Genomic DNA, 25706 nt, shown 5'->3' with positions numbered 1-25706 from the left:
CACCCTCCACCCCCAGCCAGGCCAGGCAGCACTTGTGACCTACTTGTCCTCAATACCCAGTATACAGTCACCCTTGTGCAGACATCCCAGTCTCCCCCGTAAGTCCCGTGAGCAGATATAAGCGCTTCCGTTCTCCTGCCAGCCCTATTGGTAAGTAAGTGCCCAACGTCCAGCCTGTGACTCCAGCCCAGTCTGACCCTGAAAGCTCTGAGCTGGGATAGAATGAAGCCTTGCTCATCTTTGGTCCCCCTCCCCCGGCCCAGCACAGTGTTCAGCTTGTAATGAGGCAGTGTGGCTTTCCAGCAAACGTCTACGTGTTTAAGGAATGCTCACCGGTTGTCCTATTGGCTTCAGACAGCCTATAAAGACTGCAGCCACCATCAAATCACACACCCTGCCTGTATTCCCTCTGCCCAAGCTGAGCTGTCTCCTGGGCTCCTGCTAATTTGCACCTGAACCACCCGAGAAGAGCCAGGTATTCACACATGCACACGCTGCACACCAGGGAACAGCCCAAGCCTAGCCCCACACCTGCTCCCCAGCCGTTCACACAGCAGACTCATAACAACACAGCTTGCAACACCAGGTCTAGGAGGGATTCCTCAAAGAAAGGTGGTGAAGAACGGGGTGGGGGGTCCTTTCTAGTCACCCAGGAGTGGGGAAGAGTTTCACAGGTTTATTGCAATGTGCCACAAAGCATGCAGGCCCTGCCTAACCCAAGGCCACCCCTATCAATGAAATGGAACACAAACCAAGTTTGCTCCCTCTGCCTCAGAGAACAAAGGTCTTGCCTCATCCTGAATATAGAACATGTCCTGTCCCACCTGCTTTGCCCATGGGCACCCCAAGACCACTACGTACACTGACATGCCACCAGGCACATGTGGCAGCGAGGGCCAGCCAGCTGGTATGCGTACACATACACATTTGAATGCTCTAGGCTCTCTGAGCCTGCGCAGATTGTCCGCTCCTCTGACCTGCATTTGCTATTCTGTCTTCAACACACGTGCCTTAGATCTTGTGACCATGACCCAGCTGCTTGGTTTCAAGTCTCAGCTCTACCAATTGGCAGCTCTAGCCAGAAAGCTTGCTTATTTATTTTTGGTTACTACTGGAGACTTTCCCCACCTTGTAAGTCAAAGTTGCTCGAGTCTAGTGTTGCTATTTAGGCCCCGTTGGTCACATGCATCTATCTGCAAATGTATCTCCCTGTGTCCCATCAGTAGCCATTACTGTTAGCTTTCCCATCATTCATTGTTCTCCCTGGTCTAGCCCCGTACAAGCCTCAGACATGATTCACACCCCACACAGATGTGGAGGCATGTGCATGGGTGTCCACATCCACACACTATACATACTGACTGACAATCAGTGGGCTCAGAAAAGCACACACAAAATGGTAGAATAAATAAAATAACCTCAGTTATGTACAGTGTGGGGAAACCGAGGCTGGCAAACACACACACACACACGCACGCGCGCGCTTTACCCCACAGACAAAATCCCTTTCCTGTCCATGTAGTACACCACTACTGCACAATAAGCCTGTCCCTGGTCTGGAAAGAGTCCCCCAGTGTTAGCATGACACTTAGGATGCAAGGGAGAGCAACCTCAGAGACAGCCTGGCACTCTTGTTCTGAGACCCAGCAAGGGACGGTGGCTGGCTCACAGTAACCAGAAAGGAAGAACAGAACAGAGAAGCAACCTCCATCTTTGTCTCTCTCCACTCTAGTCGGTGTCCCCTGACTCTGCATTGCCTGGGGTTCTACCCCTTGTGCCTGTCCTTCTGTTGCCTGTCCCCGGGCAGATGAGAAATGCTCTGGTGCTCATGAGGAAGAATGGGGAATAAGAAGTCCTGAGAACATCTTGTTTGTCCCCCCACCTTCCCCAGAGCCATTTGTGGGAACAGGTGTTGTTCCCCCAAGGAGTTGGGGGTCATAGCCTAAGTACATCAGCCTGTCAGAAAGAAGCCCCCACATCAGGCCAGTCAGGGCCTCTCTAGGCAAGGACTCATGGTCCCCAGGTTTTCATTACTATTGCCAGAGTACAAGGTAAGACCAGAGAAATATTCTAGAGGACTGTGGATCACAGCACCTCCTCTAGAAGGCATGAACAAACCCACTCCACCCTTCCCCAGAGCTGTCCTGTCAAGGTACCCATGGTATCCCAGACCAGGCTTCCCAACCTGATTGAGTGGCAGAGCTGGCTCCTAGACCCATACCTGGGTGCCACACAGAGCCCCAACATAAGATCATCAAGTGGACTAAGCCGCAGACCCCCAAGTTCCTTTCGGACTCAATTCAGCACACAGTGGCTGAACTGATGTTCACTTCCCAGTAAGAGGTCAGCTGGGATCCCATATAGACGCCAGAGGAGTGGCTCACAAACCTGTTCTGACAGAGTTGTCCTTGTCCTTAACAGGAGACAAGCTCTCTCTCTTCTCTCTCTCTCTCTCTCTCTCTCTCTCTCTCTCTCTCTCTCTCTCTCTCTCTCTCTCTCTCTCTCTCTCTCTCTCTCTCTCCCCACGTAGGCCAGCATTTCCACTCCATCTTTTATCTTCCTCTTCCCAGCTTTTGCAGACTGTTCCTAGATCCTTATACAAATAAATGTCCGTTCTTCTAAACTAGGTAGTGAGGGTTCAGACCTGTAATCTCACGTGTGTCGAGTCAAAGAAATTAGAAACTATCCTGAGCAACACAGTGGGCTCCTGTCTCAGAACACCAAGGGGGAAGGAGGAGGAGGAGAAGGAAGAGGGGGGGGGGGAGACACCACTGAAGCCAAACAGGGCTCCCAACATGCCTGTTGTGAACCCACTATGCAGCTGAGGATGGCCTTGAACTCCCAATCTTCCTGCCCCTACCTCCTAGTACTGGAATCGCAGTGCATATACCACCATGTCTAGTTTTACAAGGCACTAGGAATGGAGCCCAGGGCTTTGTGCATACATTCCTCCCAGAGCCTTCCCTGACTGGGCATGGTGGGCTGACCATCAGCCCTGGCCCTCTCTGATTTTGCTCACCTCTCTCTAGGGCCTCTTCCATGTTCTGATCCCTCCTGGGTTAGGATTATGGACACCCCCCACCCCGTGCTTTTCTCTCAGTCTCTATGTGTGAGCATTTCCTAGCTTCTGCCCCAACTTGTGAGTCTCCCCACCCTGCAGGGTTCTCTGAAGTGACATCACTCACTCTCACAGTCCCTACAGGTCAGGTGAGATCTCTTCCTCAGAGCAGTGGATACATACAACGTGGTCACCCTCAGATATCAAGAGGTCATTATGTCCAATCTGCATCCATGCACAAGGCTCCAAAGCCACTCAGCTATGGTATCGCTGCCATCTAGAGTCCCAGGCATAAGATGCTCGCCACCCCAGCCCACCCTCTGTTTCAGCCCTTTTGTCCTCCGTCTATCTCAACTCAGGTCACAGTCTGCTTCCTGGCCCAGGCCACCAGGGAGCTCCTGCTGATGCCTCATAGAAGACCTCCATGCTTCTCGCCTTTTACCCTTTTAATACATTTTCTACCAAGTAGCCCAAGGGATCGCCCAAAGGTCTCAAAGCCACCACAGTGCCACACTCCTACTTAAAAGCCATCGGTGGGTTACCAAGCCATCAGAATCAAGTCCCAACCCTTCAGTGTAGAGTCCAGACTTCTGTGACAGCCCCAGGACCCGCTTCACAGCCTTATCTTCTTAAATCAATACTGTGCTGAAGTATCACAACTGGGCTCTGAACACACTGTCCCCAGGGCACAAAATGCCTTTCTTCTGCCTTGTCACCTAGCTGAGTTACTCACAAGACCTTACCCACAGCTTAGGTCCCATCTCTCCCCACATATTCTGTGGGGCCTTTACACCTGTCTGTCTCCAACATGGCCTGTCACTGCTGGGTTCCTAGGCCAGAAGGGCCCGCCTCAACGTGGAACACACCAGGCCTGCTGGCAGAACTCTAGGGATCTCTGGGTAGGGAGGTAATGTACAAGTCCAGTCTTACCTGTCTCTGAGGGCCCGTGGGATCCGACTCTCTCCGTCGAGGGCGGGGTCCCGAGTGCAAGGGAGAGTGGGAAGGGCTGCCAGGCGTGGGTGGCTGTGATGTCTCTGACCGGCCATCAGCCTGGCTCAACTGAGGTGGTGCAGGCTGGGGCAGCATCTGCCGTGGGTCCTCCTCTGTCAGCGTGTGCATACCACGTCCACGCGGCCTGACAGTGGGCTCTGTCCCCAGTCGTCTCCTTTCCTCGCCCTCCTCGGGCAGGGGCCGCAGCTCCTCGGGCTCTTCATCGGTGGTGCCTGACGTGCTAGGCTCAGCCCCAGGAGGGAAGTCCTTGAGCTCCGTCTCCTTGTCAATAATGACCCACTCCTTGCTGTCAAAGTCTTCCTCCTCAGCCAGCGGCACTGAGCGGAAGGCGTTGCTCAGGGCCTCCTGCTCCACAGAGGCAGAGACGTCCATGCGGCCACTGGCCTGCCTGTCAGCATGGCCCGTGTCCACTGACAGCATCTGAGCTGGTTGTGAGGAGCAGGCCTGGCGTGAGGGGGAGCCAGGCAGATCCATCCGTGACCTGCAAGAGCCACCCACATGAAGTTCAGTGCGGGGTGGGGGTGGGGGGCCTCTGAAGCCCCAGGGACATCAGGCCAGCAGCGGCAGGGTAGAGTGTGACTCCTTCAACATCACGTACTAGAAACACTTCCCTTTATATCTCCCCTTACCATGGATTCCTTCAACCAACATTCCTTAACACTTACCGTAGTTCAGGAACAAGAGCGTGCAGAAAATGAGCTTGTCCCTCTCGGAGCCTCTGGGCTATCCCAGGGAATCTAGTCTTTCTAATACCCGTCGGGTACTCACACTCCATCTGCAGCTCCCTCCTGCTGCATCCGGGGCAAAGACACCAGCTGGTTCTTGAGTGTACAGATGGCTTCCAGCTCCACCACTGACACCTCCAGTCCTGCCCAGCTGGCGCTCTATAACCCCGGGCAGGCAGGGCTTTGTCAGTCCCCAGGCGGAAGCCAAAGTCTGCTCTCCTTAGCTTGCAACCAGGGCCTCTCAACCTGACGTTTTCCCTTTTCTCTACACAGGTCTCTTTCAGGACATTTTCCTCAACTGTCCACCCCACAGCCTGCATCTTCACCTTTTGCTCCCTGAACTCTGCGCTGATGTACTTCCTGGCACGAGCCCTCCCCTTCCTGCATGGACAGTTACTCGTCCCCACGAGGCACCCTGAGCCCCCACCAGACCATGGACCTCAGATCTGTCTTGCATTCCTATAGACTGTGATCTCCTCTGCCAGGCAGGGCCTGGGTTCCTCTAACCTTTGACCTCAGGGCACAGATCCTGCAGGGGACATCTGTTACTACCTTGAACTATGCCTGTGACTCTCACATGACACCCCAAGCTCTGAGCGTGCTTCTTGCACAATGTAGCTGGTGTGTGTGTGTGTAAAGGAAGATGCTGCATATGGGGAAAACATTGGCTCCTGAACCCCAGAATACCAGGAAAACCAGCAGGCCTAACTCATCTGCGACCTGTAACCCATCTCCCATTTGGCTACGGGCAAGGGGCTGACTGGTGCTTGGTGAGAGTGACTCAGTTGCAGAGGGGAGATATGCAGAGAGGAACTTCCTGTCAGCCTTTCTCAAAAGACCCCACCCAGCCTGCATGGCAACTGTCTAATCTCTCCTTTTACACCACATTCGTATCGATTTGTTAGTGAGGCTTGAAATAAAACACCATTGACAGAGGCTGCCCTGGGACTCCCTGGAAATGGCTGGTCCCATTTCGTTTCCTAAGGGTACACCTTGTTCTGAGGGACATAAAGGGCAGAAGGGAACAAAGCAGGAGTGGACTCTGCCCACACATGTCCCTGTGTGTGTAGGTGACAGAGAGCTGGGCCATCCCAGCCTTGTCTGCTCCACACTTTTTGTGCTCCATGTGCCACCACGTGCCATCCTACCCCCTTTCCCTGTCTGCGACATCCTGAGCCTGCTGTAGCGGAAACCCTCTTCAGCCCACCCCTTTCTGCCATTTCTGAAGTGGTGTTGCCTGTGAGCCAAACCGACCCATTCAGTGTTACTTCTAAGAGGGCAGCTCTTCAAAACTGTCTTGCTCAGAACACTTGCCCCTTTGGTCTACAGTCATCCCTTCCTTGCTTCGCTGTGTCCAGAACCCTTTGTACCGAGGGACTCCATGCTGCGTGGGTGACGATGAGGTCCCTGGTGCCTGGCAGGACAGACCAGGTGAGTGCAAGCTGTCATACACTCAGGGACATAGACTTGTCTTGATTTTGTCCACACAGCCCACAGCCCCTGCAAACTGGCACTGTGTGCAATCTGGCACTCCGGACAGTTTAGGGTGGCGTCTGAGGGAGGGGCTGTGGCTGATGTAGGTTATTAGGAAAGACACTGAGAGGATATCAAAAAGGATGCCGTCTTCCTGCAGGGCCGAGAGAGAGCCTCTTCTATATTTCCTAATTTACCAAAGCCCTGGTCTACTATGGAGCAAAGTGCTTTGGAGGCTAAGGGAAATCAAGGACATTTCATCTTCCAGGTTACCCCTTACCTGGTGTCCCACTCACCCTAGTGTGACTTGATCTACCCCTGCCAGCTCCATCGAACCCTTGGCCAACTTTACCCTCCTCCCACCTCCTAAGGGCCAATTCCCTGAGCCCTCCCTCTCAGCCTGCCTCTTACCAGCCAGGTTGCTTCTGGGTCCCTCGGGCTCTCAATTCATATCATGTCCCTTAGAACCCCCAAAACTTAGCCCACCAGCAGTTCCTCAAACCCCTCTCTCAGGCTCTCTGACTGCGGGCAGCCAAAGCAAGCCCACCTCTGTTGCTCTCCAGGCATCTGTGAATTGTTATCTAGGACCATGTTCTGGGTCCAGAAACTGACCTGTCCCATTCTTTCCTCTTTGGAAGCCCCACCATAGGCCAGCACCTGACTCCAATCTGTGGGCCTGACCCTCACCTCACTTTTTAGGTGCCCTCTAAGCCACATGGATGACCTGACCTTTTGCAGAGCAGCCATGCTGATGAAGGCAGGTGGGGCCAGGCTTTTGACACGCCACCCTGAACCCCTGTATACAAACTCACCTCCTCTCCTGCAGCTCTACCCGACCATCAGCAGCTGTAGACAGCCTCTCCGACTCTGGGCTGTTGACCCTCCGGTAGCGTAGAGACCGCACTGGGGTTGTTGGGGAGTCTGGGGGGGCACGTACTGGGGAGCTGGGGACCCCTACTCCTCGACTCTGCTCTTCCTCCACACAGGGGGTCTGCAGAAGAGGGGGTGCTGTGAGTTAGGGTGGACAGGTTGGCTGTGGGTGAGAGGCATGGGGCGGGGGGTGGGGGTGGGTAGGGCCCAGGGCTGGGAACCCAGGTGGGGAAGGCTGTCCACACCCTTCTGTCTGGATGCACCTACTTTGCCAATGTTGATGCGCAGTTTGTTGCGGTTGACATCTGTCTCCTCCCACACTTCAGCCTCAGGACCCCCAGGGTGGGGGACAAGATGGGGACCAGGGCCCAAGCCCTCCGGAGGCCTCCCGGGCAGGATTGGGGGTGCGTTCTCCTGGTCACTCAGGTGCTCTCCCTGCAGTACGTCCTCGGTGTTCTCACGAAGCAGGTCCCCAGGCACCGGTGTCACATTGACCACTCTGGGGAGGCAGGGAGAGTCATGGGAAGGGCTTGCAGGGGTTAGGATTAAGGAACCCACCTGGGAGGCCTCCTTCCTCCCCATCTCCTTTACTCTCTGCTAGCACAAGCCCTGGGGACCATCTCCAGAATGGACAGAGAAGAGGCCCATTGCCATCCCTGCCTACAAGGCCTCTGAGACCAGACCATCCTCAAGGTGGCAGGGGCTACAAGGAGGTGTGGCCAGCAGGGACTGGAACATCCCCCCTGAGCCCCACTTTTTCAGATCTGTGGGTTTTCAAGCCCTTGCTATACAGTCCACTGTCAGAATCAGACTTCCTTTAGACCCCAGAACAAGTCTAAAGAGACTCCTTTGAACTCTTTCTGTAAACCTCTTTAAAAGAGATTTATTGCCAGGCAGTGGTGGCACATGCCTTTAATCCCAGCATTAGGGAGGTAGACGCAGTCAGATCTCTAAGTCTGGTCTACAGAGTGAGTTCCAGGACAGCCAAGGCTACACAGAGAATCCCTGTCTCAAAGAGAGAGAGAGAGAGAGAGAGAGAGAGAGATTTATGTTTTATGTATGTGTTTCCCTGTGTGTATATATGTGTACCATGTATGTGTGTGTGTGTACCATGTGTGTGTGTACCATGTATGTGTACCATGTGTGTATGTGTACCATATGTGTGTATATGTGTACCACGTGTGTGTGTGTACCATGTGTGTGTGTCTGGTGCCTGAGAAAACCCAGAAGAGAGCATGAGACCCTCTAGGGCTGGAGTTACAGACAACTGTGAACAACAGTGTGGGTGCTGGGAACTGATCCCAGATACTCCCAAGAGCAGCCCATGTTCTCACCTGCTGAGCACACTCCGGCCCCGTTTTTTAACTCTTTAAATAATTTCTTTCCTTTCTGGCTCTCTTCCCACCTCAGGACTTAGCTCTCTCTCTCTCTCTGTGTGTGTGTGTGTGTGTGTGTGTGTGTGTGTAGGCTCAAGGTTGATGCGGGTGTCTTCTACAGCCCTTCACCTTCCTTTTCATTTCTGTTCATTTGTTTGCTTTGTGTTTTGAGACACGGTCTCACTATGGAGCCCCAGCTGGTCTGGAACTTATTCAGTGGACCAGGCTGGCCTCAAACTCCCAGAGATCTGCCTGCCCCTGCCTCCTGATTACAGGGATCAGAGAGGGGGTACCCCAGGACCCACTAAGCTGAGGTTCTCTCATGCATCAGGCCAGCTGACCTGCAAGCTTCCAGGGGTCTTTCTGCTTGTGCCTCCCATGCCACCCAGAAACGCAAAGATGACAGAGACGCACTACTGTGTACCTCTTTGTGTGGGCTTTCGGGACCCAAACTAAGACCTTATGCTTGGACAGCAAATGCTTTATCCATGGAGCCTTATCCCAAGCCCCTTTCTGTTTTAAAAACAAGGTCTTCCTCCGTAGCCCAGGATAGTATCAAACTAATGATCGTCCTGCCTTATCCTTCTAATGCTGAAATTACACATACACCATCATGACCGGCTTCCCTCCACAACCTCACCACAAAACTAGGCCACCATAGTATGCCAGCAGTTTCTGGGCATCTCCTCCATAAAGATGGCCCTGGATTGAGTGGCTTGATGGCTAATTTTGACTCTCAACATCTGGAATCTTAGTTGACTACATCTGGAATTAACTAAAACCCATACTATGAGAGGTTTGTTTTTTCCTCGATTAAATCATTTAAAGTAGGAAGAGTCACTTTTTTTTTCCGAGACAGGGTTTCTCTGTGTAGCCCTGGCTGTCCTGGAGCTCACTCTGTAGATCAGGCTGGCCTCAAACTCAGTGATTTGCCTGCCTCTGCCTCCCAAGTGCTGGGATTAAAGGCGTGCGCCACCACGCCCGGCCAGGAAGAGCCATTTCTAATCTTGATCTCTGAGTGGGAGGGTTCACCTTTGATCCAGATCTTTTGAATTCATAAAATCCACCTTTAATCTGAGCCAAGCCTTCCGCTGGCAGCCTATGTGTGCAAAGGGACAGGGAGGAAGGAAGCGTGGCTTTTCTGTCTGCTCACTAGCAAGTCCATTCCCTCTCTGGCATCGCAGCCTACTTCTTCAGGTCTCTGGGGTATATCGAAGAGCCACTGAGACATCCAGCCTCATGGACTGAACAACTACTAATTCTTGCACCTTTCACTGCTAGGCAGCCATTGTTGGACTAGCTGGACCACAGCCTGTAAGCCCTCCTGCTAACTCTCCTTTCTATATAGCTAGAGACTCATCCTGTAAGGCCTGTTTCTCTGGAGAACGCTGACTAATAACAGGCGGTAGCCCTTCTGAGTCAGGACCCTCCCCAGGTACTCTTCTATGTGCCTCATGTAGTTCAGAAATTACTGGCCACATGGTTGCAGACACCCCAGCATCCTCTGAGGTCCTCTGAAGACAGGGGTTAACATCTCCCTGAGTCGTGGTGGTGTTTAGATGGTGTGAGACATGCTCGTTATTTACAACGAGAAAGAAAGACTGTGGAGATCAAGTCATTTCACTTGGGAGGTCTTCCTTAATCAAAAGCTCTAAATGAAGATGACGCCCACTCCATACTCAGATTCAGGGTCGAGCTGGGATGCAATCTCTCAAAAGTCCAGGACTCTGCTGTCTGGGACGAGGAGTAAGAGACTCCCCAGGGGGAGGAAAGGGCTGGCTTCTCAGGTGATAGCTCCAGGTAAGGGTCCCTGGCCACCCCACCCATTATAACCCCCCCGCTCAGACTCACCCAAACATGGCTGCAGTCTGCCGCGTGTTCTGCTGGGGTGGGGTGGAGGTGCTCGTGGACAGGAGGGCATCAGTGCCTGCCTTCTCCCAGTCAAAGGCCTCGTTCTCGGCAATGCCCCGCTCCTTCATGCTGTTCTCAAACACCGACATGATCAACTGCAGAGGATGGGGAGGGCAGGGGGACAGAGAGGTGACTCCAGGGTTAGCCAGGCAGAAGGGACAATGCAGAGGAGTGGGAGGGGAGGGGAGGCTTCCAGGTCAGGGAAGGGCCTAGAGGGGACATTGGAAGGAGAGGCACACACTGATTTTAAATAAAAACATAACACAAAGCAGTATGCAAATCACTCTCTTGGATTAAGCCCTGCCAGATGGATCCTAGTCCTGTGAGAACTGTCCTTCAATGACAGTCTCCAGATCCTCCTGCCATTTCTGTCATCTTGACAGGTACATCAGTAGCTCTGAACCACTGGTGTTTCCTCGTGTTCTCTCCTCTCCTCAGGCTGCTGGCTCTGGTGGGTGCCTCTCCCTTTGTCCTTTCCTGCCACCTGACTCTCCCATGTGGCTTCCGTCTCATCCCTGAGCACAGAGTGTCCATTTCTGCAACACTTCCGTGGCTCTCTGCCAACTCTACACCTCTAGCAGTCAGTGCAGGACTCGGCATGGAGGTAGGCATAACTGTGTGGACTGAGCCAGGACAAGAGTAGGGTGTCAGTCCTACCAGCACCTGGGACGCTGCATTCAAGAGGTATTAGGTGGCCACAGACCTCTGAGGAGCCCAGGCTGTCCCGCATTGGGCTGGTTCTCTTCAGAGCCCGGGGCATGCACTCCACTGACAGGACCCGTGTGCTTCAGTGTCTGATGTGTGATTGACACTGCCTGATTCCCTCCTGTACCTCATTCAGAGTGGCTTCCTGGCAAACACTGATGGCATGTCTCCCTACTCTCCAGTGCCAGGAGGTCCCATGAGGTGTTGTGATGCAGCCATGGGAGAGTATTAGACCTGGAGCCAGTTAAGTGGTCCCTCACCAGAGTGGTGGATATGATGGTGGCACCAAGAGTTGGTTGATAAGTGGAAAATTCCTATCGCCTGGCCATGTCACAACCTGGCCATGTCACAACCACTGTGGCACGGAGGTACAACATTTCCCCAGTGTGTGGTGATGGTGACCTGGCCATAGACAGAACGTGACACACACAATTATATGCAATACATAGTACTATGTTTGATTTGGGGGTAGGTGTGTGGGGTGTGTATGTGTGGGGGTGCATGTGTATATGTGTGTGTGGTGTGTATGTGTGTGTTATATGGTGTGTGTGTATGGTATGTGTGTGTGCATGTGTGTATGTGTGAGTGGTATATGGTGTGTGTGTGTGTGTGTGTATGTGGTGTATGGTGTGTGAGTGTGGTCTGTGGTGTGTGTGAGTGCAGGTGCCCGTGAGTATCAGAAGATGGTGTTAGGTCCCCTGAATCTGGAGTTACATTTGGTTGTAAAATTCCTGGCATGGGTACTGGGAACTGAACAAGGACAGCACAAGCTGTTGATCACTGACACATTTCTCTAGCCTTGATTTTGTTGTTGTTGAGACAGGGTCTCCCTATGTAGTCCAGGCTGTCCTGAAATTCACAGTCTTCCTGCCTCTGCCTCCTGGGTTCTGGCACTGCAGCTGTGCACCACCATACGAAGCAGCCCTGTTTTCTCGATCACTATTGCAGAGTGTACAACCTCTACTTATAAAACAAACAAACAAACAACAATGAGTCCCCTGAGGTTGGCTCTGTGGCTCCGTTAGTAGGATGTTTGTTTGCCTAGCACCCAGGATGCTCTGGGTCCAATCTCAAGCCCAGTGGACCAATGGTGGCACATGGCTATAATCTCTGCCCTTGGGACGTGGCAGAGGCAGGTGGATGAAAAGTTCAAGGTTATCTTCAGCTGCACAGTCAGTCTGCAGACAGCTGGTCTACATGAGACCCTGTCTCAAGAAAACCACCAGAAAGTGGAATTGGCTGCAGCATGCTGTTTTAGGCCGGGAGGCACCTGAGAGCCTTCTGTTCACTCTGTCTCTTGTCTGAGCCATTTTCTATTGAGTTTGATCTACTCTCTTCTTGCCTGCCACACCGAGGGACAGGGTGTGTGAAGGAGAGGTCTGTCCTGGTTCAGGAAGTGAACTCTACCAAGGTTATACAGAGACATGCTAAGGTCAGATGTCTCAGTCTGTACCCTGTCACGCACGACTGTCTCTGAGCTGCAATGTCTAACCTCAGTTCCCCATCTATGAACCAAGAACAATCACCCCAGTGAGCTTCCTGCAGGCTCCTTTTTTTGTTTGTTTGTTTGGTTGGTTGGTTTTTTGTTTTTGAAGACAGTTTCTCTGGCTGTCCTGGAACTCACGCTGTAGACCAACTGGCTTAAAACACTCAGAGATACACCTCTCTCTGCCTCCTGAGTATTGGGATCAAAGACATGAGCCACCCCTACGCCACCCCGACTCTGGCTACATTATAGCTCTTAAAGACTCCTTTTTTTTTCCTTTTTCCTCTTCTTTCCTTTCTTCCTTTCTTCCTTTCTTCCTTTCTTCCTTTCTTCCTTTCTTCCTTTCTTCCTTCCTTCCTTCCTTCCTTCCTTCCTTCCTTCCTTCCTTCCTTTCTTTCTTTCTTTCTTTCTTTCTTTCTTTCTTTCTTTCTTTCTTCCTTTCTTTCCTTCCTTCCTCTCTCTCTTTCTTTCCTTCCTCTCTCTCTCTCTCTCTCTCTCTCTCTCTCTCTCTCTCTCACTTTCTTTCTTTCTCTTTGACAGGGTCTCACTTTGTCCCAGATGCCTAGAACTCTATGCAGAGCAGAGACTAGGCTGTCCTCAATCTCACAGAGACATCTACTTGCCCCCGCCCCACATCTAGAATTAAAGGTGTGCATGACCATGCCCGGCCTCAGAACCTTATTTTGAAGCTTAAATTCGATAACACAAGCCCAGCACTGATACCGGGAAGATCAGCTCTTGAGAAATCATAGCACTGACTACTGTTTGCAAGGGCAAGAACAGGTTGGTACAGTTAGAAGACCAAGGGGCAGACTCGGGGGGCAATCTTGAAATATGCCAGGCTGCAGGGGTGAGGGGCAGCCACTGCTGGAGAGCCAGCAGCTTCCCAGGGGTGCCCCAGGCTGGGAGTCGCACCTGGTAATCGGGCTTGGTGAAGTAGTCAAGGCTGGCGATGTGGTCCAGGAAGAGATGGAACTCGGATGGCATGTGCTTCAGTAGCATCCGGTGCTCATATTTCTCTTTGATCATCCCCACCTGCTCCTGGAGGGGAGAGAGTGCGGGAGATGGAGCCCTGGTTGCTCTACCCTCTGCCTCTTCCACCCAGCTGTGGGGACCTCACCTTGTCCTTGATCTTCCTCCAGGGCAGCTGGCCCACAGCAAACTCCACCAACATGTAGAAGAGGGACCACAGGTCATCATGGCGGCCCATCTCCTGGGAGGTAAGGGGGGGGAGTCACTTAGAGTTCTCAAGTCCTCCCCTGGGGATGGGTGGTGGACCCTTTTCTGGGAGACTTCTGTCAGAGAGCCCTGGTGACCAGTCCCGGATAGACAACACTGGGTTCTCTCTGAAGCTGTAGCCCACCCTATAGCTCAGCATACACAGAATACCACAGTAAAAAGTTCTGCCTGTTGTTTTCCCCAGGGATTTTGAGCGGGAGAAGAGATGATGGAAACCCAGAAGGAAAGGGCGTCAGAGACAGCTACTAGTAAGCCTTTCTCCAACTCCAGGCTTCCCCAGTGACAGATTGCAGCTGATGCTCCGGTCTTTTCTCCCCCCCCCACCCCCCCCCCCCATCCACAGCATGCTCTAGGACCGACCTTTTCTTTCTGCCCTTAGCTCAGGCTGTGTTTGCTGCTCACTCACCCGGTTCTTGTGAGCATTGACCGAGGCGTAACGGACAGTCCCCCGGAACCCGGCCACATTCCGAGGCTGCAGACAAGAGACCGCACCTCAGCCACTCTGCTGACCCTACCACCACCTGGCCTAACGGGCCACCTCATCCTGATACCCAGGAGCCTAAACAGGAGAGTGGGCCAGGCTGTCACCCCAGGGTTGGATGAACTAATACTGAAGGACAGGCAGGCCTGCTGAAGTGGCTACAAGGAAAACTATGGAGTACCCCATACCAGAGACTGGGGAGAGCCCTCACCATATCCCGGTGCCTAGTGGTACTCACAGGCCGGACGTCCCCAGTGGTGTTAGTGTACTGCCGGGCTAGCCCAAAGTCCAACATGTAGCACTTCCTGTAGGTGGAGGGCAGCCGGCCCATGGCAAAGTTGGACTGTGGGAAGACAGCAGCTGTGAGCTGGGGACCAGAACCCCAAGAGCCACTAAGGAATTGCTATGGCTGTGCTGAAGGACACCCCGCCGGTGGACTCTTGTCACATGAGCATGACAAACTGTGGCATCTCAACAACACGGCATGTATAACTATCCTCAATTTAGAGATACAGAAATCAGGTGGCGTCCAAGGTTGACGGGGCATCTCTGGATCACAGAACTGGACACAACCAGCTTTGAGCGCTGCCCTGTCCGGCTCTAAGTCCTCAGCTCCCAGCAGGCAGTGGGGATCGAGCTACCTGCATCCTTCTTGCTATGTACCCTTGGGCCATTCCCCCAGCCTTCCCAGGTCCCTCTTCTTACCCTTTTATGCCTTATTATTTTTTCTTTACTTTTATTTTTTCCATGATTCAATTTATTTAAAAAAAAAACATTTCCTTACAATATATCTTTCTTTTTTTAATTAGATATTTTCTTTATTTACATTTCAAACGTTATCCCCTTTCCCAGTTTCCCCTCCGAAAATCCCTCCCCCCCTCTTTTATTTATTTATTTTATCTTGATTTTTCAAGACAGGGTTTCTCAGTGTAGCCCTGGCTGTCCTCAGACTCATTCTGTAGACCAGGCTGGCCTCGAACTCATAGAGACCCACCTGCCTCTGCCCCCTGAGTGCTGGGATTAAAGGCATGTGCCACCCCACACCTTGCCCACACCCCCAGGCTTCTTTTTACCCTATTCTATTAAAGGATTTTACTTTGTTTTTCTAGCACCAAGATGCCACAGAAAGTTAGGTGCCACCTCTAGACTGAAGACACAGGGTCATGGGTGAGAGATGAAGACAAACGGAGAGCCGGGCATTCAGCCTGGCTTGGCCAAGAGTCGAGAAAGAGGGGCTGTGGCTTGGTACAGATCAAGAAGTGCTCAAAGAGAGGAGGTTCTGAAAGCCTAGCACTGCTGTGGAGAAGCGAGGTCCCACAGACCACAGGAGCTCTCAGCGCACTGCTTACCGGCTTGATGTCACGGTGCAGGAAGCCCACGGAGTGAATGGCTTCAATGGACTCCAGGATCTGCTTGCCCAGCCGCAGTGTGGTGCTCAGCGTGAAAGTGCCCCTCGGCTGGCTGCGGCGCAGGTCAGCCAGGTTCCGGCCCTGGAAGGACAGGGTGGGACAGGGTGGGAAGGGGAAGGACCCATCTCAGCCACATTCACAACCCAGCCTTGCCCCCCCTGTGTACCCATCCCATCAAGAACGGATGCCTCCTGCCACATGCCCCACCCACACCACGCTCCAGCTCTTGGGCAAAGAGGCAAGTGAGCGGATCCCAAGGACACACCTGGAGCTGCATCACCACATAGTTAAACTTCTCGTTACGGCCACAGCCAATGAACCTGCACACGTGGTCCTTGCCTGGAGAGCACAAACACAGGGGCCTCCCCAGTCCCACTCCTTCCTCCCCAGTAGCCAGATAGGCTATGGTGCACTCTTGATCTCTGTCTCCCTCTGTCTCTCGTCTCTCTATTTGTCTCTGTCTATCTGTGTGTGTGTGTGTGTGTGTGTGTCTGTCTGTCTGTCTGTCTGTCTCTGTCGAGCTCTCTGTGACTGTGTCTCTGTATGTCTGTGTTTCTGTTTGTCTCTGTCTCTGTATGTGTATGTCTGTCTTTGTCTCTGTGTATGTCTATCTCTCATCTGTCTGACTCTGTCTGTCTCTGTGTGTCTATCTCTGTGTCTGTCTGTCTCTCTGTGTTTGTTTCTCTCTGTGTATGTCTGTCTGTCTCTCTCTACGTGTCTGTCTCTCTGTGTCTGTTTCTCTCTGTGTATGTCTGTCTGTCTCTCTCTACGTGTCTGTCTCTCTGTCTCTGTCTGTTTCTCTCTGTGTGTATGTCTTTCTTTCTATGTGTGTGTCTGTCGCTGTCTGTCTGCCTCTCTCTCTCTCACAAACACACACACACACACTAGTTGTTTGTGGTGTGTATGTACACTACACCCAGCCCACCCAGCTCTTACGTGGGTTCTGAGATTCTGAACTTGAGACCTCTAGCTTGCAAGGCAAGTGCTTTAGTCTTGGAGCCATTGGCCATCCCTCTGGCACACTCTTGAGCCAGGTCCCCAGCCCTAGCTCCATGAACGCCTGTTATAGCCCCACCTCCTTCCCAACACTCTGGCTCAACTGCCCATGATCCAGTTCACTCTGCCATCACTAGCACAGGGCCTCCCTCCCTCCCCCTCCCACTTCCTCCCTCTCCTAGATGCTGGTCCCATCTCTCTTCCATCCTGGCTCCACCCTCCTCCCTCCCACTCCCCAGGGCAGTACCTTGAAGCTTTTTGAGCACGGCCACCTCCATCTTGAGGACCTGCTTAGGCTGTTGGGCTGACTCCACCTTGAGAGCCACGTTCTCCCTGGTCAGCAGGTCCATGGCCTCATAGATCTCACCGAAGCCCCCGCCCCCGATCTTTTTCAGCTGTGGATGGGGGAGAGAGTGGTGCTCAGGGATCAAGCTGGACAGCTCCTCAACCCACCTCCACTGATTGTGTTCTCCACTGGCAGGCAGGTGTGTCAGTGCCCGCTCCTCTCCTCTGAAACAGACAGCTCACCCCAGAAGCATAGATCCCTTCCAACACACAGCTCCAGACAGACATCTGAATAGGAGCGGAAGATAAAAGACACCTGGCTTCGATCAGACATGGAGACAGCCCAAATGACACAGGGTTCTAAAGGTCATAGATCAGCCTTCATCGTTTCTTCCCTAAAAGGAGAGCAGGGCCAAGCATGCTGCACGCAGGAAGCCCAGGTTCAATCCCCAGCACCACATCCACTAGGCATGGCGGTGCACACCTATCATTCTCTGCGGTGGGGAAGAAGGGAGAGGCCAAAAGATAGACGTTCAATACCAGCCCAGGCTTCATAGCAAGTGCTAGCCTGGGATATCTGAGACCCATCCTCCAAAGAAAGGAAGGGCGGGATCCACCAGTAAGAACTTAGCAGATAAAGGTGCTTGCAGCCAAGCCTGACATTCTGAGTTTGATTCCCCAAGGCTCACGTGGTAAGAGAGAGCTAGCTGGCTTTCCAGGTTATCCTCTGACATCCACACACATGCTGTGACACCCAAAGACACGCCACACATCAATAAATGTCAGAAATAATAACAATAAAGGACAGGAGAGAAGCCAGAGCTATGAGGAATGGTAACGTTTCTTGAGCCAGGGAGGGAAACAAAGAAAGAGACCTAGAAAGAGCAATAAGAAACTGAGGAACCTCCCTGCTCTGAATGGAAGCTAGACAGACAGCAGAGGCCTCACAACCAGGTAGGAGCAGACCCAGGCTCCAGCCTGTCTTCCTAGGATAGCTCTACCCATGGAAACAGAAACCTCTTCTGCATCCTTTTACAGCTTGCTGTAGGTGAGCACAGGAAACAGGGTAGGCAAGTGAGGGGCTCACAGACATCACCAGTTTCCCAGGCTCCACAGCACAGATGAGGAAACTTACCTGTCTCCCTACAGTCACAAAGCCGGGGGGGGGGGGCTGGAATGCCTTGGTTAGGCCACAGCTATAAAATAACAGAATCCACTGATGTAGAACCCGTGAGGTTGCGGGCCATTGCTGACACACAAGCCACCAGAATCCCTGAAGGGTGGGACCTTCACCAACACCTACCTCCCGACTTTCCATAGACCAACTTCTCCACTGGCCTTTTCCCCAAACTGAGCCTGTTTCTTTCTCTCTTTGCCACCTACCCACCCCTAGAGCAGGAGTCTAGTCGGCACGCATCTAGCATCCTTTCCTTGCACCAGCCCTGTGATGAAGGGCATACTTTTCCACTAGCCACCGTCACCCTCACATTTTGGGGCATCATGAAGAAGTTTTTAACTTGTTTTCAGATCAAAAGATAAAGTCACGAACTTTTAGATCAAAGAGAAAACTCACATTCTATAATATGAATATATGACTCTCCATACCAATGCAGTCCTAAAATGCAGTTGTTAACACTCTGTGATAGGAGATATCATCTGAGCAAAAGTGTCCAGGGCTCATGAGTGTCACAAGGCAGATCTGCTTAAAGCCCCCTTAACAGGACACCCTTTCAAAGGCTTGGCAGGCCCCACCCATTTCTCCTCTCCTTCTGTATGTTTTAATAATCCCAACCCCTGCTGGAAAACCTCCCTAAACCAGAGAAGCTACACCACAGGAGAGTCACGGTTTATTTGGAATGGACACCCTGTTTCTTGGCCCACTCTGGACAGTCTAGAGTAATGTAAGTCTCTTAAACTTTTTGAGCCTTCGCTTTGTTCTATTCAAATAGAGAGAGTCATTTTGGAACGAGTCCTAAGGACCTTTCAGTCCTATAGTCCCAGTTCTTGGGTGGGCTGACAGTGTTGATGCCACCAACAGACCAGACAGACCCTGTCTTCCGATCACGGGAACTTAGCAATTGGCTAAGCACACCTACGAAGCAAGGGTGTACTGGGAATTGCTGTAGGAACTCCATCAGTTCCTGACATAACCCACCAAAGGCATTTGTACATCCCCAGACCAAGAAAGGGGAAGAAGAAACACTAAGATATTATTAATATTGTTTGCTGTGCTGATTACAAGGACCGCCCCCCCCCCGGCCCATGAACAAGTTTCTCTCTCTCTCTCTCTCTTTCTTTTATAGTTTTTTCGAGACAGGGTTTCTCTGTATAGCCCCAGCTGTCCTGGAACTCACTCTGTAGACCAAGAAATTCGCCTGCCTCTGCCTCCCAAGTGCTGGGATTAAAGGCGTGCGCCACCATATCTGGCTATTTTTTATTTTTAAGGACAAAGGACTTTTCTTCCCAGTATGCTGACCCTTGTTTCTCCTGGCTACAGCCATCTCTGGTCCATGATTCCTGGTTCTGTCAATCCCACTCCTCCCTGAAAATGCCTGCATATATCACCTAGTCCTCCCAGCCCTTCAGGGGAACAAACAGGAGACAGTTTTTAAGACAGGGTTTCCCTGTGTAGCCCTGGCTGTCCTGGAACTCACTTTGTAGACCAGGCTGGCCTAGAACTCAGAAATCCACCTGCCTCTGCCTCCCGAGTGCTGGGATTAAAGGCGAGCGCCACCAAGGCCCAGCCAGGAGACAGTTCTAAGGGAAGTCCAGGCCCGATATACTTGTGCTCCTCCCCTCCCATTCCTTCTGTCATTTCCTTCACAAAGCACAACAAGGTCTTAGTCTAAACTCAGTGTGTGTGAGCAGTCTTTTTCTTGCCTTTCAGTACAAATGTTATTCACCCTCCCATCTGCCAGACATGAAGCTCCTGTGCCAGGGACCTGGGGGTCTTAAAGGAGCGCTTCTCACTTTGCCAAACACCCCTTCCTTCTATGGCTGCCCTGGCCCCTCCTCCATTTCTGTTCAGCCACTCTCTCACACTCTCTCTGAAGAGGTCCCCGCTTCAGGGGCCCTAAGAGTCTCTTCTTTAACACCCTCACTCCCAATTCTAGAAAATGCTACCACTTTGCCTCTCTCCCTGGACCTCTAAGGTACCTACAAAGCTGGATGACTGTTGCCATGGAGATCTGCCTGCACCCAGGCCCCACCCTCCTCTCCAATCCAGCACCCTTAGTGAGCTGAGCACACCAAAGCACAAGGACACGCACACGGGAAAACCACGACTGCACACGGTGAAAATATGACCTCTGTGGTTCTTTCTCCCCACTCTGCATGTCCATTTCCGTGCAGACCCACAGTCACACACACTTTTCTCACACTATACTATCCCGCATTATCCCATCCTACAATAAAGAGGACACCAGGGTGCTCTGAAGCGACGAGGGGAAAGCTTTGGACGGAAGCTGACTGACAGTTAACCGGGTTCCCTAGACACAACCACCGCTCCAACCCTTACATAGCCCCACTCCCATCCATCCTCCCCCAGGAAGAGACTTGGACTACAACTCCCAACAGGCCAAGGAGCCTGAAGTCCTGAGTTAAAGAAACAAGGCACGCTGGGAGATGGAGTCTCGGCGTGTTGCACCTGCCGCAGGAACCCGGGAAGGGAGGAGGGTGGATGGAGAAGATGGAGTGCGGATGCGGTGGGAGCAGCCTGCAGGGCATCTTTCCCCAGGCCCAAGCTTTTCCGTCATCTGCGGAAGCCGAGGAACACATGCTCACTCAATGTCCTTCCCCAAGGTGCGGCAAAGGAGGAGCCCCCTCCCCCAACGCCCTCCTCCGCACCGGGGCTCTGCAGGAGTTGTTCAGGCTGGACTGGACCAGCACGACCTAGCCCGGGAAGGGTTGAGAGGGAGCTGGGTTGGCGAGAGGGTAATGGGACAATGTGTGGGCAAAATAACCTTTAACCAAGCATACAAATAAGCTCGGGGACACCTTCCACTTATGGTCGGGGACACCTTCCACTTATGGTAAGGGCTCCAAGGGCACCAGTCTTAGAGTCTCCAGATCTCTTCTTCTCCCTTCCCAGACCCCTCCCTCTGCCCGCTAGGTCACTCACCACCTTCCAGCGATCTTTGACCACGTAGTTGGCCGGCAGGATGTCGGCCTGCTCCCCTCCCCCACTCATGTTGGTTTCGTCCTTAAGAGCTGCCGCTAGGCACTGCATCCGCCAGCCGGAGGGAGGGGTGCCCGCAGGGCCTGCCCTTGGGGGGCCATCTACCTGGGGGAGTGAGGAGGGGCAGTGAACGCCTGGCTGCCACCCTAGACCACCCGACAGCTCAGAAGGGAACCCCATCCCGCAGGCAGGAACCCTTCCCAAGCCCACTGGGCAGATGCTCCAGGAGTTCCTGGGGAAAATACTCCTGGCGATGGAGGTCAGTGAAAGAGAGAGTTATAAACCACAAACAGGAGGTGTGAAAAATCAGCAGTAGGACACACACATGGTGAAAACAGGAGAGGGCAGTGATGTGTGAATAAGCCAATGGGGGAACTGCTTACCATAGAGACACTGCAAACTAATGAGTGAAGATGTGTTAGCCAGCCGGCATCCTAGCCCGAGACCCAAGAATGACTAGCCTGAGTCACTCTACCTGCTGAGTAGAGTACACCACAGGATACCCCACATCAGAGTGGCCAGCCAGCCAACCAGAGAGATATGACCATCAAGAAAAATACACAGTAGCCCCTAGAGGGTGGTGTGGAGGCAGATGGCCTGTTGAGAGGCACACACTGCACTCAATTGGGAGCTGACCTCGCTGGCTGCTCTAAGACCGGGGAAGCCAGGATGTGTGCCGACCGACCGTGAACACAAGACCACGGAGTGAAGCTGTGGATTTCAGAGGGATGGAATCCCAGTGGCTACTCCACAGGGGCCATGGTAGACGGAACTGGGGAAGAGCAGAGTGGAGGGTGCTGTCTATGGGAAGGCAGACTATTCCCTTACCACAGGTCTGGGTAGGCAAGGGTGAGGAAGACCCTGGGCAGCTCTTTCTAGGTCTATCAGGAGCCAGCCAGAGGGAATGCAGCTTCTACGGGCTGAGGTGGATAAAGTTGAGTACTGCAGACAGTATCCCAACCGTGAGACCAACTAAAACACAAGTTATCCAAAGAAATGTGTATGTATGTATGTACATCTCTCTGTGACTGTGTCTGTGTACCCCTCCATATGAGTGCATGTCAGTGTGCACAGGAAGGGACCAGAAAAGATGAACTTCTGCCAAGCCAATACAGGATTTGGAACCAGCATCCTTCTCATCTTTGCTCTCTGCCCCACTCCAACCACGACCCTGGGGAGCCACACACAAGAGTGGCGGAAGTCATTCAGGCTGGGGACTGGGTATAAGAGAGAAGGAAAGGGAGTGGGCACAGCATGAGCCTGACTCTCCTTGGGATGGCTAAGCTGACAGCCTGATAAGGGTAGGCAGGGTTGGGAGGGCACTGAGACAGCCTTCCCCAGGTCACTGGGGTACCACAGGGCATATGAAAAGAACGCATCTCCATGAGGAAAGACGCTATCAATCTTCATAGCTTTGTTGTGAAATGACTGAACTGAGTCCCTCTGATCCTTAAACGCCAGGACTATGGGGCAGCAGGAGTTTGGAAGGAGGGAGAGACATGAGAAAGATGGGAAGAGATGGAGTAGAGCTTTGGAATATAGGTCGGGGACAAAACTGAGGCAGCTGGCCATGGTACCACACTCCTGGGATCCCAACACTCTGGAAGTGGAGGCAGAAGGGTGAGGGACTCAAGACTAACCTTGGCTACACACCAAGTTCAAGGCCAGCCTGGTCTACAAGATACCCGAATATAAACAAGAAAAAAATTAAACAAACAAACAAAGACTGGAGAAGCAATGGAACTTGTGTGGAGGAGACCTTAGCTGGAACCAATTGTAACTTCTCCTGTAGTGTCCAAGAGGCCATGGGTCCCAGCCCCAGCACAGCTAGGGGAGGGCGGGGTGGGGGAGTTAGATTTGGGGGGGGGGAGGGAGCTCAGTGGTTGAATACATACCTAGCATGTTTAAGGCACCAGTTTCAACTCCCAACATCATCTTTAAAAAATTAATAAAAAGGAGGGCCGGGGACCTGCCAAGACCGTTCTGTGGGAAAAGGCCCTTGCCATCCATTCTGATAACCCAAGTTTGATTCCTGAGACCCTTGTGGTTAAAAGAGGGGAGCTGCTTCTGTAATTTGTCCTCTGACCTCCACATGAGCACTGTGGCAGGCGTATACCCTCTATGCACAAAATAGGCAAATAAAATATGATCGGGGGGTGAGGGGTTGAGTACTTGCTAACAAGAAGTACAAGGCCCTACATTAAGTCCCCAGTACTGATAAGAAGGAGAAGAAGGAGAAGAAGAAGAAGGAAAAGAAAATTGTCGAGCAACCTAGGTGGGCGTCTCAGTCCTGCATAGTGTGGCTCTGCAGGTGGATGGAGAAAATCTGTGTGCTGTTCACACTTGGTACACAAGGAAATCTTAAAGGAATGGGTGAGGAGAGAAAAGTAGGACCTGGCCATCCTGTCCACCTCCCTTCCCAGGGGATGCTTCCGAAGAGCCCACTTAGCCCAGATTGGGTTGACAAGCTTGGCTGACCAGCTACACTCTCAGGTCCCTTTGTGTGTGTGTGTGTGTGTGTGTGTGTGTGTGTGTGTGTGTGTGCGCGCGCGCGCAGGCATGGCTGTGTGCATGCATGAGAATGTGGGCCAAGTGGCAAGAGCAAGCAAGCTAAGTGCTTCGGAGCTTATCGTGGCTTGGAAGCAGAAGAGTTGGTGTGCGGCTCTTCAAGGCGTGAGGCCGGTATGTGTGGGAAACTCAGAGTCCAGGTAAGGAGAGGTGAAGCCACGAGGAACAGGAGAAAAGAGGTCTGGAGGAGAGTGCGGCGAGCAGGGCAAGTCGGAGTGACAGGAGGAGGGGAGGAGAGGGTAGGTAAGTAAGACAAGAGACTGGCGGAGATCATGGTGGCAGGGACAGTGACAGGACCACGGGAGGGGCTTCTGGGCACGGCTGGGAAGTAAAAAGGGAAGCTGGTAGGGACTGAGGATGGAAGAGAGGGTCTGGAGACACCTCAACGACCTGCCAGAGGTGACAGGAGGGAAATCACAGGGACGAGGGACGCGGGGCTGGAGGGTGGGTCTGTGCGGGGGCTGGGAGCCGCTCCAGGCCTCGGGCTGTGGCCCAGGCAGTGTAGGCCGGCGTCCCGGCTCCTAGCGGCAGCGGCGACGACCGCTGCGGGACAGGAGCCGAGCCCTGGGAGGTGAGCCCGGCGGGAGGCCCGATGTACCCCAGGAGGGACCCCCGGCCCACCCTCCCGGCCCCGCCCCGCCTCACCTGCTCGGTGTCCGCTGCGGCTGCGGCTGCGGCTGCGGCGGCGGTGGTGAAGGCAGCGGCGCGGGGCGGCGCATCCCCCGGGGCCGGGGCGGGGCGGGGGCGGCTCAGTGCGGCGCTGGGCGGCCCGCTCCCTCCGGCGGTGGCGGCGGCGGCCTCCCGACCGCGACCATCCCGGCCCGGCCCGGCCCGGCCCCGATCCTCCTCGGGCGACGGCGGCTGCGAAGTGGGGAGCTGCCCACAATGCACTGCGCCGCCAGCATCAGCACCAGCCCTGACATCACCGCCCCACCGCCCTGGCCCTTACATCACTGCCGTTTTTTTTTTTTTTTTTTTTTTTTTTTTTTTTTCTGACATCACGTTCCACTCTACCCACCTAGACCTGCCCGGGAGCTCTCATATGGTCTCGTTACAGCTACCAGGTTCTCTTAACTGATCTATGCGGTTCACTTGACCATAGGCTCCTTCCTTACCTGTTCCCAGAAACCTCTCTTGTCTCCATCACCTCTTATCTCCCCCACTTCGCAGAATATCCCCTTTACTCCTCGCCTGACCCCACTAGACTCACCTGGCCCCCGATTCCATCCTCCACAGAGCCACTGTACTTCCCTCTTAAGCCTTCTCCTCAACCTGTGCCTGTCCTTCCCATATGGCTCTGTCACGATCTCTCCTAACAGCATCCCACATCTGGACATACTAGCCCTCATCTGTAACCCTCTCCTCATCAAGTTCTTGCCTTTTCTCCTGGTTTACCTTCTCTTTCTTTGGCCCTTTCTTCCAACTGTTGACAGACTCAATCACTGTTTCTTATTGCTTACCAAATAAGATACACACTCTTTACTCTGACATTAAAAACTCTTTCCAACATATGCCCATAAGGCTATTACTCTCCTGACAGATGGGGATTACTCAATATTCTCTGAGTATACTCTGCGCTTTGCCTCTCTCGGTTCCTCCCCTGTTGCTTATACCCTTCACAAATGCAGAGGGAGCATCCTCAACAACAACAATAATAGCAGCAGATACACCTGCCAGACACATCAACTTTTGTAATCTTTATAAGTATCTTAGAAAGATCACTCACCGTGCAAGCTTAAAGACCCGAATTTGGTTCCTAGCACCAGAATTAAAGGCCAGGAGCTGTGGTGGGTGTCTCCAGCCAGTCAAATCCTCAGAGCTTTTTGGACAATCTAGCTCCTGGTTCAGTGAAAGAAGAGACCCTATAACAAAGCAATAAAGAAGAGAACACATACACACACACACACACACACACACAGAGACAGAGAGACAGACA

At 52.9% G+C, this 25706-nt stretch overlaps 1 protein-coding gene across 2 annotated transcripts in view; it reads right to left on the bottom strand.

Annotated features, from left to right (window-relative positions):
- The window catches only part of Ttbk1 (tau tubulin kinase 1), a 44165-nt gene extending 19550 nt beyond the window's left edge, over positions 1–24615 (bottom strand). For both annotated transcript variants that reach the window (XM_085833072.1, XM_021186289.2), the window contains exons 1-13: positions 24416–24615; positions 21146–21307; positions 16988–17135; positions 16010–16083; positions 15685–15825; positions 14574–14678; positions 14261–14326; positions 13736–13828; positions 13531–13656; positions 10365–10519; positions 7405–7636; positions 7080–7258; positions 3989–4550 (exon numbers count right to left, since the gene is read on the bottom strand). In XM_085833072.1, the coding sequence (XP_085689198.1) occupies positions 3989–4550; positions 7080–7258; positions 7405–7636; positions 10365–10519; positions 13531–13656; positions 13736–13828; positions 14261–14326; positions 14574–14678; positions 15685–15825; positions 16010–16083; positions 16988–17135; positions 21146–21253 (1989 nt within the window). In that variant the 5' untranslated portion in view covers positions 21254–21307; positions 24416–24615. The remainder of the gene's footprint in view (positions 1–3988; positions 4551–7079; positions 7259–7404; positions 7637–10364; positions 10520–13530; positions 13657–13735; positions 13829–14260; positions 14327–14573; positions 14679–15684; positions 15826–16009; positions 16084–16987; positions 17136–21145; positions 21308–24415) is intronic.
- Between the last annotated feature and the right edge of the window lie 1091 nt (positions 24616–25706).

The sequence above is a fragment of the Mus caroli genome, unplaced genomic scaffold (genome assembly GCF_978045245.1).
Source record: "Mus caroli unplaced genomic scaffold, Mus_caroli_1 scaffold_18, whole genome shotgun sequence".
Lineage (NCBI taxonomy): Eukaryota > Metazoa > Chordata > Mammalia > Rodentia > Muridae > Mus > Mus caroli.
This window is presented reverse-complemented; position numbering and strand designations above follow the sequence as displayed.